Source organism: Octodon degus, unplaced genomic scaffold (genome assembly GCF_000260255.1).
Source record: "Octodon degus isolate 3935 unplaced genomic scaffold, OctDeg1.0 scaffold00043, whole genome shotgun sequence".
Lineage (NCBI taxonomy): Eukaryota > Metazoa > Chordata > Mammalia > Rodentia > Octodontidae > Octodon > Octodon degus.
The window spans coordinates 3084539-3099900 of record NW_004524619.1 but is presented as its reverse complement, the minus strand read 5'-3'; the positions used below and the strand labels follow the sequence as shown (position 1 = coordinate 3099900).

Genomic DNA, 15362 nt, shown 5'->3' with positions numbered 1-15362 from the left:
CAAAGGGTATGACATGGGATGCTTGGCTTTGTCCTAGAGGGGTGGAGCTGCTCTTTACCAAGATGGAAAAGATGGACTTGTGTGGGTTTGAGAAGAAAAATCAGGAGTTTGTTTTTGGACAAGTAAAATTTGATATCCCTAGCTGACTTCCAAGTGAAAAATTCAGGGGAGAGATCCAGACCGAAGGTAATGAGCACATCGGCACAAGATGGTCTTTCAAGCTGAGGTTCTGAACTCATCTGAGAAGTGGTATTATGGGCAGAAAATACGGAACCCCGGCCTTCCAGTGTGTAGCTGTTGGGGACATGCAGAGAGCAAGCGCGGGAAGTTGAGGGAAAGGATGAGAACACTGCTCTTCTGCAGAGGGGTGAATGAGGTGCTCTATGGTAATGCGGCTTCTTCTCCAGCAGATCCAAGAAGTATTAGCCTCAGTGTTGGTAGCATGCATCATGATGGCTCGGTGAGGACAGAGGGCAGCAAGTAACTCATTTTATTGGGAGCATGAAAATGATAAGGAGAAGCTTAGGAGAGTTGTGCTAAACTGTGGGGGGAAAGCATATAAAAGTTGGGATCCTGACAAAAATATTGTAGACATTAAAAAGCCCAGCCTTTTGCTTTATTTTGTTTTTGGTAAGGCTGGGGACTGAACCCTTGGCTTTGCCCATACTAGACACGCACTTTATTAAAAACAAAGAAACTGTAGCTGTGGTGAAGAGGGCCTCTGTATTTCTCAGTGAGGGTCTTGCTGACTCCAGTGTTCCTTGTGTTACCTACCCGCATGGGTCTCATGGCCTTGTGTTGAGAATGGTGGCACAGAATTAGATTCCACAAAGGGCTAAGAGTTATGCAACTTCATCTGGCCTAGATTTTCCCAGATGGAAAAAGCTGGCAAAGGAAGGAAATCCTTCACGTACCCCATTCACAAAGTGCACTGCTGTGGCTTGGCACCCCAGGAATCTTGCCATCCATCTGGGTTTCAAGGATATATTTAAGAGAGTTATCTATTCTGTCTCTTGTCGAATAGGATTTAACAGCTCTAAATCCATCTTAAAATAATTTGGCTTTCTTAATGCCAAGATTATTTGGGAAGAGGGCCAAGAAAAAGAGACTACCAACTGGAACTGTTCGTAATTAGGCACTTCCGCGTCTCTGTGAGCTCCAGTGTGAAGCACCCACGTGTCAGGGGTGCACCCACACTCCAGCCCCTGGAGTTAGCGTGCCTCGTGTTATTTATGGAGGCTGCATGTTGTACAGTATGTGTGCAGATCATATTAAAGGCACTTTAACAGTGCTGAGCTTGAATGGGGACCCACATGCACCTATAGACTGTAGAATTGTATATCCCACTATACAAATGTGGAGAATTTAACATAGAATGGTATTTATTAATTTGTCACCATTTAAAAGATCTTAACTGTTGCTTTCAGCTTCCATTGTCCAATACACACATAAATGTGTGTATTTTTTTTGCATGAAGTAGTTTATGATAAATGAGCTTTATAGGACAGCAACATAAATTCTCAATTCAAAACTAATCTTTGATTATCTCAGTTTAGGATCAGTATTTCTCATGAGTGTTTTTTAAAGTTATATCTACTTGGAAGAAATGTTTAGCCATACACTACCTGCTGCATTTTAGATTGATGTCATTTAGCTTAGCAGGGAGAATCCCATCCAGAATTGTTGGAGAGGTCACCTGTGTCATGCTTGGCAAGACAAAATGGTGTTCACTTCCATTGGGAGAGGACATAGTGCTGTGGCTCCGATTTGGCCCCTGCGTCCTTTGAAAGCAAAAGCTTCTTCTCATCTATACCCGTATTACCATTTTTATTTTCAGAGCTGATTGACTTACTGTTATCTGCAACAGAAAGCAGCAAACTAAGCAGAACTGGAATGATCTGAGTTATGTCATTGTGAAAATTTTGTGCCCAATTATTAATTTGCATAAAACATGATACTTATTTTTCAGCATTACATTTCATTTTTGTCAATTTTCAGCTCCTCAGAAAGCCTTTAAAATAAAATATTGCAATTGTATTTTGAATGGATAAGTGAAACACCTTTGTGGATCAAAGTTTTAAGCTGTTTAGTTCTAAAGAAATAATATAGAAAGAAGCAGTAACTTACCAAAATGTATTTCTGTATATAAAAATATAATTACTTTCATATGGCAGTACTAATTTTTTTCAAATTGAACACTATCATTATGAATCAAAATGCAGATCCTACCTTGGACCGCAGGACTTACCTTGCCCTTTGTCGTGTGGCTCGTCTTCTATTCTCTGGAGACCAGAGCTGAGTTAAACTGTCCTCAAGGTCCTCCACTGTGGCTTTCCCATGTTTTTTCTTTCCCGGCTGTTTGACAACCTATTTGTTTCTTTGGTTCTCAGGTTCTTTACCACAAAGGAATTTGTTTTATCCCTGGTAAACATCCTAGAAGAAAAATAGCCCACTGCCCTCCCCTTGGGAGAGAAACTTAGGGTCACGGAGCCAGAGGAACCCAGCTGTAGCTTAGAGCACTGAGCAGACAAGGCACAGAGATGTGCTTTTTCAGAAGTGCTCCCATCCCGGGCCAGCCAGGCGGATGTGTCAGACAGTGGTGACTTGCTGATTCCCGGTTTTACCTCCGAGCACTAGTGCACGTTTCTGTGTGCTTCATTGGATTCATGTAACATGCTCACACCTTCAAACTTGAATACCTTTAAACGCAATGTGTATTTTGACTGTTAAATAATACAGGACATTACAGATGTGTCACACTTTGAAAGGCCATTTACCTGATTTTGGTTTTCAAAGTTAGCAGTACAGAGAATTCAGTTTCTTTGCATAGAAATAACTGCTACCTCTTGTCTTGCTTGCATGGCAACATGGCTGAGGAACAAGAGAATCCTGGTGCCTCCTGCAGCCTCACTGAAAGGTGTCCCAAAGTGTTTTGTGTTGGATTTGTAAAGAAAATGTAAACAAGTCTTCTGTGTGAGATTTATAATACCATCTAGTTGTAATGGGATAAAGGCTAATAGACAAAGAAATGATTTTGTTTAATAGACAACTTCAAGATAAAGTGAACAAGACATAGCTGTACAATACACAAATGTATGATAAAAATATGCAGGGTATACTTTGAAGATGCAAGTTACAGGGAAGTGGATCTTGTTTCTGAGAGAACCACAGTACAGTATCTCACTCCCCACGATATGGGCCTGGCTTCCGTGTCAGCCTAGCGATTGCTTTCACAGTGGGAACAAACCACCATTCCACCCAGCAGTAACCACAGTGTCCCTGGGACCGAGAATTTACCTAACTCTCTCTGTGCTTTCCATGTCAGCCAAGAGCCATGTTCTATAAGAATATTAGGGCTCTGGCTTACATCCATGATCTAGAAATTTCTAAATACTGATTTTGCAGATGATTATTGCAAAAAGTAGTTTTCTCAGCATCTGTAAAATACCAGTTATTTTCAGAACTATGTAGGCTTTTCTTAGCTGTAATGTGCCCATGAAAAGAACTTGTGCTTTTAGGGACTATAAGAGGTCTACTTCGTAAGCATGGCTATAGTAAAAGCTTGCTTGGGAAAGCTGCTGCTGTGCATTGGGTTTATACGGCCCTAGTCCTACCCAGAGCAGCACAACTCTGGTTACAAAATACTGGCAACCTAGATAGGCGGATACAAGTTATGTTGGTAACTGGTAAGTGTGGAATATGCAAACAAGTCAGGTATATGCTTAATGTCAATGCCAAGTGGACGTTTCATGCCAACAGGATTTTTCACATTGTTAATAAGAAGGCAAGAGGTAAAACTAACCTTCTGTCCTGAGCCCATGGTAAAGATTGAGCTGCACCAGGCGTACCTATGCCCTGCATCCTGGGCACTGGCTGGCACATGGGTGAGGATAGGAGTTAAGAGAATGCCTTCCCTAGCCAGAGTTAACATTCCTACTATTTTTCATATGATGGCAAGGCCAGCAAAGAGTAATGGTGGGAAATGCTAAAGGCCTTGGATCTCTTTCTTGTTATGTAACTTTGCAATATATAGTTACTTACAGTTTTATAGTAGGTGCATTAGTGTGTTTTGTATCACTATGGCAAAAATGCCCAAGGAAAGATTTATTTTGCCTCACCAGTTCAGAGGTTTCAGACCATCAACATTTGATGCCATCACAGTGGGCCTGAGGTAAACCTCATGGCAGAGAGGTGTCATGGCGGCCAGGGAACAGAGAGCAAGGACTGGGACCAGATAGCATCGCCAAGGTCACGCCCTAGGACCCTTTCCCTTCAGCTAAGCCCCACCTCCTGTTTCTGTCATCTCCCAATAATGGCATCAAATTACAATTTTTTTTCAAAATTTTATTGATAAACAGATAGCAATGAGACAGTTTCAAATCAAATCGGAAGTACAGTTTCAACAAATAATACACTGCATATATTCTTCTTAGTGGTTAATTGCTGTACAAGATGCGGACTTGAGATCCTATTTACAAACACCATTAGAACAAATCATTCTATTCATTAAGAGAATGCAACTATATATCTATCCTAACCACTTTGAACACACAGATACAAAATGGACATTCATTGGTATACACCATTTGTTCTAAGTTCCATTATTGAATATTATAGGTGTATAAACTCAGCAAAATATTCTAAAAGAGTCCAGTAGCCCATAATAGCATTGGGTCTTCTGTTTAACTGGCAATGTCAGAAATTATTGACCTGAGTCCCCCCCAGTTCAACATAACAACATGGCTTTACTTCCTATATTTCGTCTTCATACTTTTCTACTGGATGGTTAAGACCAAGGTAAAGCAGGACCTGTGCAACAAGAGTTGTAGCTTTTTGGTCTGAGAAGGTCAGTGAAATGCCCTCAGGATTTATCCTGAGATCCCGTACCTCAGATGGTAGAACCTTTGTCAGTGCAGCCATGTGAGTCACGGCCATTGCTTGGCCAATGTGCACTCTGTGAAAGCCTGAGAGAGTGTCTTCTCCCCATGTGACTCTCCTTAGGCACACTCTACGTCATCGATCACTTTCCTCTTTGCCCCCATAATCTTCTTGATCAGAAAATTTGGGACACTACCGAGGTACATGACGTTATAGTACAGGTTCTCATATGTCCTGAGTCTTAATTGACCTTAGAAGGTTAGGGCCAAAATGTTGGCTTTCCTTGTAGCCATCCTTTTTCTCTATCAAATTACAATTTAATTAGTGGATCAATTCACCTAACAAAATTAGAGACCACATGACCAGTCACTGCCCAAAGCCATCACCACATCATTTTCTATCATTTCTAAGTGGAAATACAGGATATACTTTCTCTGATTTTCAAAAATTTAAACTTATCTATTTAATTACTTGTAGTTTTTTGAAAGTAAGAAATAAGCTTAAATGCTTATTTATTTGCCATTATTTGCAATTCATCCTGTAAAATTTTACATTGCACTGTGTAATTATCTTAGTTACTTTCTTCTTGCAGACACAGAATGCTGCCACCCAAGGTGGAAGTTACTGTAGCTCACAGTGTGTAGAGCTGTCAGTTCACAGTTGCCTGGTTCCAAGGTGGGGCAGCATGGTGAAGAGACAGTGCTGAGGTGGAGCAGCTCGTGACAGGCAGAAGGCAACAAGGCAGTGACCTAGCAAGTGACCACGGCAGCCCTCCTTCTGTCCCATATGTTCTATCCGGGAGTGCCCTGAGAGCGGTGGCACTCACACCCAGGGTGGGGCACCCTTTGTCCTACACAGACTTGTGTCAGATCATTCAGTGGACTGATTCAGTGATCACACACTCCACGTCCCAGTATCACACAGTAGATCCAGCCACCTCTGAAAAGCTGCACTTTGGGAGACCTAGACACAAGCCATAGCAGTAATCTCTATAAATCTTCCATATTTAGCAAGTTTCATAGTACAGTATAAAACTGCTGATCTGATATTACACCTACAGAGTTTATTTTGGTATTGATTGAAAAACACAGTTGCTCTACATTCTTACATCCTCATTTTTGAATACTGTTGTCATTTTAGCTTTATCCCTTCTAAAATCCATAGTTGGTTGGGCCGGGGAGGTAGCTCAGAATGAGCACCTGGCTGGCAAGCGCAGGTCCTGAGGTCAGTTCTCAGTGTGGCAACATAAATGGATGGATGGATGGATGGATGGATGGATGGATGGATGGATGGATGGATGGATGGATAAAATATAGTGATGTCTTTTTTTTCTTTTTCTTTTTTTTTTAACCAGGCTGGACGAAGTTAACCATCTTTCTCTTCCAATAGCCTGACAAGTAGCTTTGCATCCCAAAGACTTAGTCAAATGAGTCAGTTATCACACTAGTGGGGGGGGGGTGTGGACAGTTGTATTCCAGAGTAAATTTTAAAGGTTTCTCTATGAAAGAGCTGTGCTGATAACATAAGCACTGGTTGGCTGCCCACACTTCTAGAAATCTAGCTTTTTATAAACTGTGTGGTACATTTCATTAATAGGTTTTAATGGAATCTAACACAGTACAGAATCAGTTGGCCTACACATGATTTGTGATCAGTAAACACTATTGGCTGACCAATTAGTGTTACTACTTCAAGAATTGCTCTCATTATACAAAATAATGAGATCTTTTGTATCTCAATATTATGGGTATTGACTTCTAATTACAGAAACAGAAGTGTCCTAGACAGTGTCCATGGCAATGAAATCTTAGTGTGATAGTTTTACCTCTTGACATAAAGAGTTCCTCATTAAATTTCATTTTGGAGTCCTTCTAAATAAAAGTGAAACTAGAAAACTTGAAAAACTCTCATTTAAGGTAATTTGGAAGTAAATATCTATAGATGGAAGCTGAGAAGTTTTTGCAAAGAAAAAAGTGTTCTCTGCACACGCACATGACCGTAGAGTCGATAGAGTTGGCACGCTCGTAATTCCTGAATTTTCAGTGATGCCACTCTGACCCTGACCCCACTGTCCTTTCACATCTTTTGCCTTTCCTATAATTCAAGAACAAGCAGTTTTAAAAACAACTGTTCTTGTTTGGGGTCAGGCTGTGTGACATGGTCTTGAAATTTTTGCTTATCTGATTTTCACTAGCTACTTTCAAACTTTCCACTCTGTAGACAAAATAAGATGTACCAAGGAGAAGGATCTTGTTTTTAAGTTGTTAGCTATAACAAGGACTTTTTCCCTGGGCTGATCCTTTTGCTGTAAATAATTTGGAAAATATGGAAAAAGTTTTAATTTAACATTTAAACCAGTTAAGTTACTTATACTTACTGTTGATTTAAAGATCCCAGGAGACCTCCTTCTTGTAACATATTAGAGTAGATGTCCTGATAGTTTAGTGTCAAAAGAATAATGCAATTTGCATCTTAGGTATCTATTACTGGATTTCTCTTGTACCATTGTGTGGACTGATTCTGTTGAACTATGTAGCCACATTATCTCTACCTCTGCATTCCCTTGTAACTGGGCCCATTCGTGTCAATAGCCCTTACATTATTGTACCTCAGATACCTCATACTGAGCTTCTGTTATGGGCTGGGATGCAGTAGAAAGAATAGCTGATGGATGGAAAACGCTGGGACACTGAGGTAAGGAGGGGGCAAGACTCAGATCTTGGTCATTTCTTTGGGCAGTTCTGCAGCTTGTCTCTGTGGCCTTGCCCCACGTGTGAAAATACCAGGCTGGCTCCTCTGCGCCCTCCTCGGCTGTGCATCCCTGCTTGGCCTGTCACAGAGGCCGGAAAAAGGCACAGTCCAGCTGTGCAGGTCATGGTGAAAGTCCTCCTTTCCTTGAAAAATAAAATCAGCCCAGATGCTTCAAATCGTAAGCGTAGCAGAACTCACACCTGTGGATTTGCAAAGATAGGTTCATAATATAGACATCTTTCCTGAGAAATAGGTATGTTTGGCCTAATAGATCTGACAATAAATAACAATAGGTCCCACTTGGTCACTTTTTAAATGGTGTTTTAAATTTTTAATGTTATTCTGATAATTTATCACCTTTGTCATGCCCATTAAAAAAATTTAATAACACACTTTGCATTTCTCTAGGAATTGTTACTGGACCACAGATATTTTAAGAGGTATAAACTAAGGGGAAATTGTTTCAACTTTCTTTTTAATAGATACATAAAATATGATTTTTAGAAAAAATTTTTTTAAAATCCTTTATTTGTATATTTGGTATAGGGTCTCACTACACAACATGTCATTGAGTACCAGGGACTGAACCTGGGTCCTTGAGCTTGCCAGGCAAGTGCTTACACCACCGAGCTATCTCCTCAGCCCTAGTATATATATGAACTTTTTAAGATAGCAGGCATGTATGCAACGGCATTCATTTTTTAACACTTCCATAACACCTTAACGATAACTTTCTGTCCTTGTAAATGTTTCTTCAAGGCTCAATTCTTAAAGCAGCCTTGTGTTTCACTGCCTCTCACCCAGGATTCCTGTCATCTGAACTTTCTGAAATCTGCTTTCTTAAAATCTCAGATGTGTGTGTGAATGTAAACTCAGCATTGTCTTTGTGTCCCGTTATCTTTAAGTTCTCACTTGTTAGTTGGAGTGAAGCCCAGTCGAGCACGCCTGTCACTGCCTCACCACTTTGCAGCTGATGCATGTTCAACAGGACAACATAAACGGCCCCCAACAGGAGGAGGCTTCCGAGCAGCTACCTGGCCGCAAAATCCCCCACAATTGGTGTGTTGCACCTTTGTGCCCGTTTTTAAATACATAACGAAGCATCACAAATGACCCACCTCCGGCTGGCAGTGTAGTCAGCAGTCCGGTGCTGGCAGCGCCGCTGTGTTTCTTCTTGTTTGCAGAAGGCTGGTCCCCCGCCACTTCTTGTATTTCTCTGCTTTTCTGTATTCCAGTCACAGATTCCATCTACCAAGTCTCAGTGATATTTATGAGACTGTGGTGCCTCTTGATGGGCAGAAATGGAAGCATTATGAGGACTAAGGATTCATAAAAATCCAGCTCCCTTGCAGAAGTCCTGTATTAAAGTTTAACAGAAGAACCAGCACATCAGTGCCATATCTTTAGGGTCTCATCTGGGTATGAGTCATTGTAATAGGTCCCAGGGAGCCCCCAGATTCAAGGGGAGGGCGAGGGTTTGGATCTAATGTTCTTCCCCAGACCCTGAGTTTAGGATATAATCACTGTCCATTCATGGCTGTTTCAGTTTTTTTTTCTTTTTTTTTTTTTTTGTTTTGTTTTGTTTTGTTTTTTGAGGGGGGGTTGTGTGTTTTCTTCTGTGTGTTAAACCCAGCATGTCTGGTGAAAGGATAAAACAGTCATAGGGGATGTAGCCCCTGCAAGAGGCTGCACACCACCTGGGATGGGTCACCAGCCCTGGCGTGGAGGGATTTAGTTAAATCAGGGTGTGCCTAGGCTCCACCATTGGCAGAGGAGAAGTCGGGGTGTGGTGTGTGTGTACTGGTTCTTTAGGCAATAGAATGAATTTTACTACTGCTTTTCTGCTTTGGGGCCGATGAGATTCTCATGCCTTACCAGCATGACAGGAAGTTGGACTACAGCTTTTATTACAGGTGAGAAAAATAGGGAAGAAAAAAGACTAGCAACTACTTATTTTTATCACACGTGTCAGCTTTTGCTTGATTTTTAAGGTGGTGTCAGTCACTGTAGAGAGTTGCCTTCGGATGATGTCTTACACAAAGGGAATTAGAAACTAGAAGGCCCAAAGAGTAAGAAAGAATGCAAAAAATGCATTGTCAAATTCACAAAGCTTGCACATTATTTGTAATATTAAATAATTTTGAAACAAAATCCATCAGGAGGGGCCTGGCTGTCTAAAGTGGGCTCAGCTGCATGGCAGTGTCTGTAGTGACACAATATGCTACTTTTTGTGTAAGAAAGGGAAAAGTGTGAATATTTGTATTTGTATACTTTTGCTTGTGTTTGTAAAGAGAGCTAATGTAATAAAAATAAATTTAAATCTAATTTTAAAATGTTTAAGACGAAAAGGGATTGAGCTAGAGGAGACCAGGAAGGAAGTCAGCCTTACCTAAAAACGTCTTGATATGTAGTTCAGCTGTGGAATCATGTTAAGTTTTGTTATGCATAGTATTAAACAGATTACATCCAAAAAGAGCACACTTGCCCCCTGAAAATTCAGAAAACAAAAAGTCATATAGCCACATGGAAAAATATGAAAAAGCAGAAAAACCCTGACTGTACTTTGTTAGTGATGCAACACTTAGGTGAAGTCCAGCTGATCTTAGGATGTGATGTCTTCTCCCTGCATTCTCAGTTAAGATGTGCGCTGAAGACAAAGTGCCAAGACTTTTAAGATTGCTCCAGCACTCTTACTATTAGTAGTCAGATCAGTATGGCCAGGAGTTAAAATTTCTGTACCTAAGAAGATTAAGAATCATAAAATTTAAAAGGTTATGTAAAAGCTTTTAATTAAACTGAAATTGGAAACATTAGGATTTTATCTATCTTTCTGAAAAACGTGTCCTAGATCTTCCCAGATCATAATCTTGGAACAACCCAAGCCCCCTACAGTTCTGGAAGAAATAGTTACCTCTAGGTCTAACATGGGGAAGGTATTTTGGTGACTGTAAAATACCTTGTGCCAGGAAGCAATTGGTGAATTGGTCATTTCAGAAGGAAGGGAAACCAGTTTGAAGGACTCCCACTGCCAGAGATTCAGTGTTTGACTATAAGGGAATGTGAGAAAGTTTATACGTTATTATAAATACTAGTAAAGGATTGTCATACCACCTGAATTTCCACTGTGCACATCCTCTTGGTCTATTCTGAAGGACAGTAGGAATTATTTGATTAGGTAAATGCTGGTAAGGAATTATAAAACATGTACAATGTGATGTTACAGTTCGAGGCTTCCCACCAGCCCCCTCCCCTTCACAATAGGCTTGGTATCTGGACCCACTGACCCTTGCTGTGACAGCGGGTACCTGAGTTTACCTCTTGTCCATCTCTGGTCACCAGCATCTGCCTTGAACTCTGCCTTGTGAGATTCCAGACCTCCGCTCCATTCTAGCCCTTCCTCCTCTTCCCTCAGCACTTTGATCTCTGAAGCTTGCTAAGCATCCCTTCTCTAGAATGAGATCATGTAATGATACTCCTAGGGCCTTGTCTACCCTTTCAAACTCTGAGGAATCGTCACTGGCCCCTAAGATGCCTTCTGCCTGTTGGTATGGTAGATTTTCAGAGTTTCCTCTGCATCTCTACATTCTTTTTTAAAAATTTTATTTATGTATTTATTTGTTTGGTTATATATTTATTTGTTCATTTGTTCACCACACAACTCCGACTTGTAGTGATCCTCCTTCTCACCCTTGCCAGTGCTGGGATTGCAGGTATGCACAACTATGCCCAGTTTCAGGGCTGGCATGGCGTGTGGTACCAGGGATCAAACTCAGGTCCTTGTGCTTGCCAGGCAGGCACTTAGACTGCTGAGCTATCTCCCTAGCTCCAGCGCTACATTCTTAAATGGGCATATATGAAATTCCCTTAGAGATTCAAATGGTTTCAGCAATACTGGAAAAAGTAAACATTGCCACAGCTTGAATGGGGAAATAACATATTTTGTCTTTTTTCTTTTAGCCATGGAATTCCACGAACATTTGCACAGCATAGGCACCAAAGAGGGCCTGAAGGAGCGAAAACTACAAAAAGCAGTGGAGAGCTTTACCTGGAATATTACCATCCTAAAGGTAGCCACTGAGTTGTGCCTGAGCCCAGGCCACTGCATTTGTGTTCTGCTTGCTTCTCTTCCTGAGGATCAGACGCTGTCAGCGGTTGAGGTTACAACATGGTCACTGCACTCAGATGCTGAGCTCTGCCCGCTGGAGGGTGTGCAGGAGTCATGACAGTGTGGTGGCAGGGCGGTGGGCTGGGAGCTCCACGGTGGGCGCCACGGGCTCTGGTGGCCGCACAGGGCCTTCTTGCTTTACCCTGGAATCATTTTAAGTATCATAAATGCCACTTGGAGATAGTATATGTGAAATAGAAAATATTTATGACACAGGAATAATTAAGAATGTAAAGATTATAGTTACTCCCCTGTTGTTTAATAATACAGAATCACAGCCTCAGTATGAAAGCAGCATAATCAAAGGGGATATGTAAAGAAATTGCTATTTGAAAGCTACTTTCTTTCAAGAGGAAAGTTACCTATATTTATATCTTCCTCAGCATGACTGCTTTTAAAAGCTGACCTTTCGTTATTTTTATTACAAAAATAATACATTTGATTATAGGAAAATTTTTAAAGCAATAAACACAGGTGCACATTAATTCCACAATCCAGTGACAATTACTGGTTTTTTGCTATGCATTCTTTTAGGTCTTTTTCTGTTATGTGTAATGTGACACAACCTTCAAACTTTCTTGTTCTATCCCAATGGTTCTTCCTATTTTTTCCAGTGAATAATAATAACACAAAAAATTATTGTATTCTGGATGTTGGACAGCCAAATGTTGAAACACTTTTTGGTATTCACTTTCAAACTTTACGCACAGTTGATTGTAACACTGTAAAAACATTATCCTTTAGTTTCCTCTTTGCCCTCAAGAAAAAAATTCTTTACAACTGAAAAGTTTTCTGATTTGATTTAATAAAAGGTCCCCTTTGCATAGCTATCCAACTGCATTTTCTCACATAAACCCCTACTCATTTTTATAATTAAAATCATTTTCTTGATTTCTTCAAACACTTCCCTTCCTACACATGTACTTTATTTTATATCTGTAGATCAGTTTCAAAGTTCACTGGTTTGCAGTTCAGTAAACAGCAGGCAGAAGGATTTACAATGAAAGGGGATTTGGTTTGCAGTCTGCCAACTCATTCCTTGTCTGAGGCGGGGATATGACCCCGCACACTTCCTGCAGACTCAGGAAAAGGTAACCCAGTGCTTTAAGCCCTGAGGAAGAACAAGTGCTCATTTTGTTTTTATTTTGTAACAGGCAAATGCAGACTTTATGGTCCCATGTTTCACAGGTCAACTATCCTTACTACTCACGTGTGGTCCAGGAACTAGTAGTCTGGGCCCACTTGGGGAACTTCTTGGTGTGGAAACAAAGAAAAAGTTTCCCTTTCACCCTCTGAAGGTTCTTTGAATGAACTAGCACCAGCTGGATCCATAGGAAGAAAAATACACAAAATCACTGTATGCATGGGGGACAGTCACAGGCATGTGATGACCCTAATACCCTGTGAGGTCCAGATACTTAGGTCATCTTCCTAGGAGAGAGGGAGGTGGAGACTGTGACAGTTCTGAGGAGTAGTAAATGATTCTGGGTTAATGAATGGGCCCGATGTGCAAATAATAGTTGGTAAATAATTCTCTTTTGGAATTGAAAGGGCCTGGGCCAGTGGTGGTGTGTTTACAGGACACGCACTGCCCTGGGCTGCTTGTATCTCTGAAAGCTCTAAGAGGTTCGCCATCACTGGCCTGGGTGATGAACAGAGCTTGTGCCAGAGTATGTCTTTTGTGGTTACATTCTTCAGTCTCCCTTCCTGTAGATAAATTTAGATCATGAAAACTCGGGGAAGGGACCAAGGATAATTGTCTTATTCTTTAGAAGATCATCATTAGGCACATGTAAGAATAGCAGAGAACAGCCCATCCTAGCGTCTGCTGCTCTCTAAGGGCTTTATTTAGTTAGTTAGTTCAGGGTTTGAATACACAGATTAGACTCGTAGTGATCCTCCTGTCTTCAGTCTCCCAGTGCTGGGATTACAGGCATACAGCACCACACCCAGTCTCATTTGCTGTGTCAGCATGCCCCAGGGGCAGGGCCAGCACAGCACGCTGGGGATCGAGCCCCAGTCCCTGCACCTGCCTAAGTAGGTGCTTTAGTCCCCTGAGCTATCTGGCCAGCCCAGGGCCTTACCTTTAAAAATCAGCATACTGCCAGGGAGATAGCTCAGAGAATAAGTGCCTGTCTGGCAAGTGCAGGGTCCTGAGTTCAATGCCAGGTACCAGAAAAAAAAAATTTTTTTTTAAATCAGCATACTTGGATGCCCTGTTTCAGAGTGAAACTCCCTGGACTCCTGCGTTAGAAAGGTAGAACCACAGCCCCACTCGAGCCCTGCTGCGTCCCAGTCTGCACGCTTACAGGATCTACAGGAGACTCTCGGGTACATTAGAGCTTGAAGAGTGCTGAGCCACTGAGAATGGGGGCTCTGACACACACGTCAGTGAGGAACAGCCCATGGAAAACAGTGTGTCGTACTTTAAAAGGAGGTAATTAAACCAAGACACCTGTTTCTTTTGAATTACATTCAGAGGAGAAAATTGACACCTCAGACTTGTGTTCATATGGAAATAAATGTGCAGGATGGGAGAATAGGCCTTCAACAATTTCTAGGGCATTTCTTACAGATGGTTATTTGAACATAGTAGAACCTAAGTGAGGAATAGCAAGGAATCTGTGTCCTTGAGTATAACAGAGTGGCGTTTTCCACTTCTGTATTTCAAAGTCTTCTTATTAATCCTTCTTTAGAAGAATGGCTGCTCAAGGGGATCTGAAACAGGCGTCTGGTCTGAGGTGAAATGCCAGCATTTTCCTGGGGGCAGGGAGTGGAACGCCCCAAGTGCCTCTCTCACTTGTTCTTCACAGTGGGTCTTCAGTGCCTAATGGCAGCCCTCCAGGATCTGCCTGCTTCCCGGACTTCTTGGGGCCTCAGAGGCAAACGACGAATTATTTCGTGATTGGAGAGAAACATTATTTTCACTTTTGCCTCACCCTGTTCATGGGAGTCACAAGGGAAGTAGGGGAACCAAGCATCCGGGATGGAGGACTTTCAGTCCTGGGCAGACCCTGATGTGGGGCCCCTGCCCTTGAGGAGCTTCTGTGTCTACAGATATGCATCCCAAGTTGCTAAAATCTTTGCTTGCTTTGGTTTTTAATTTAGAACGTTGTTTTGATATGTAGAAATGAACGAAGGAAAAATGTTTCATGGTCATTGTGCCCAGAATTATCTAATACTAATATCTTGACATACTTCTAATATTTTTCTTAGAATAAAGAGCCTTGATTTGTTGTTGTAAATACATCTTCATTGTATTTTTTAATGTAGAAAAGTTGAAAGTTTTAAAATGTCCTCATCTCATCCCTCTGAGAAAGAACCTGTATTAAACTTGAGTACTCTTTGTATGCATGGATGGTTAACTGGAGACAGATGTCACTGAGTCTGAGCCACGCCCTTTTCACATTTTGACATCTTTCAAATTGATATGTATGTTGCAGTCCACAGTATCTTTGCATTGTGTCATCGCTATAGTAGCAGTGATTTTTCTTTCGTAGTGTAAAGTACTGGTACGTCTCATAAGCACTCATCTTGCAAATATGTCAATAAGTAAGATTCTGCTGTA

General features: G+C 41.3%; 1 protein-coding gene across 2 annotated transcripts in view; it reads left to right on the top strand.

Annotated features, from left to right (window-relative positions):
• The window catches only part of Plcl2 (phospholipase C like 2), a 217857-nt gene that overhangs the window by 164906 nt on the left and 37589 nt on the right, over positions 1-15362 (top strand). For both annotated transcript variants that reach the window (XM_004631598.1, XM_023715750.1), the window contains exon 5: positions 11587-11696. In XM_004631598.1, coding sequence (XP_004631655.1) covers positions 11587-11696 — 110 coding nt within the window. The remainder of the gene's footprint in view (positions 1-11586; positions 11697-15362) is intronic.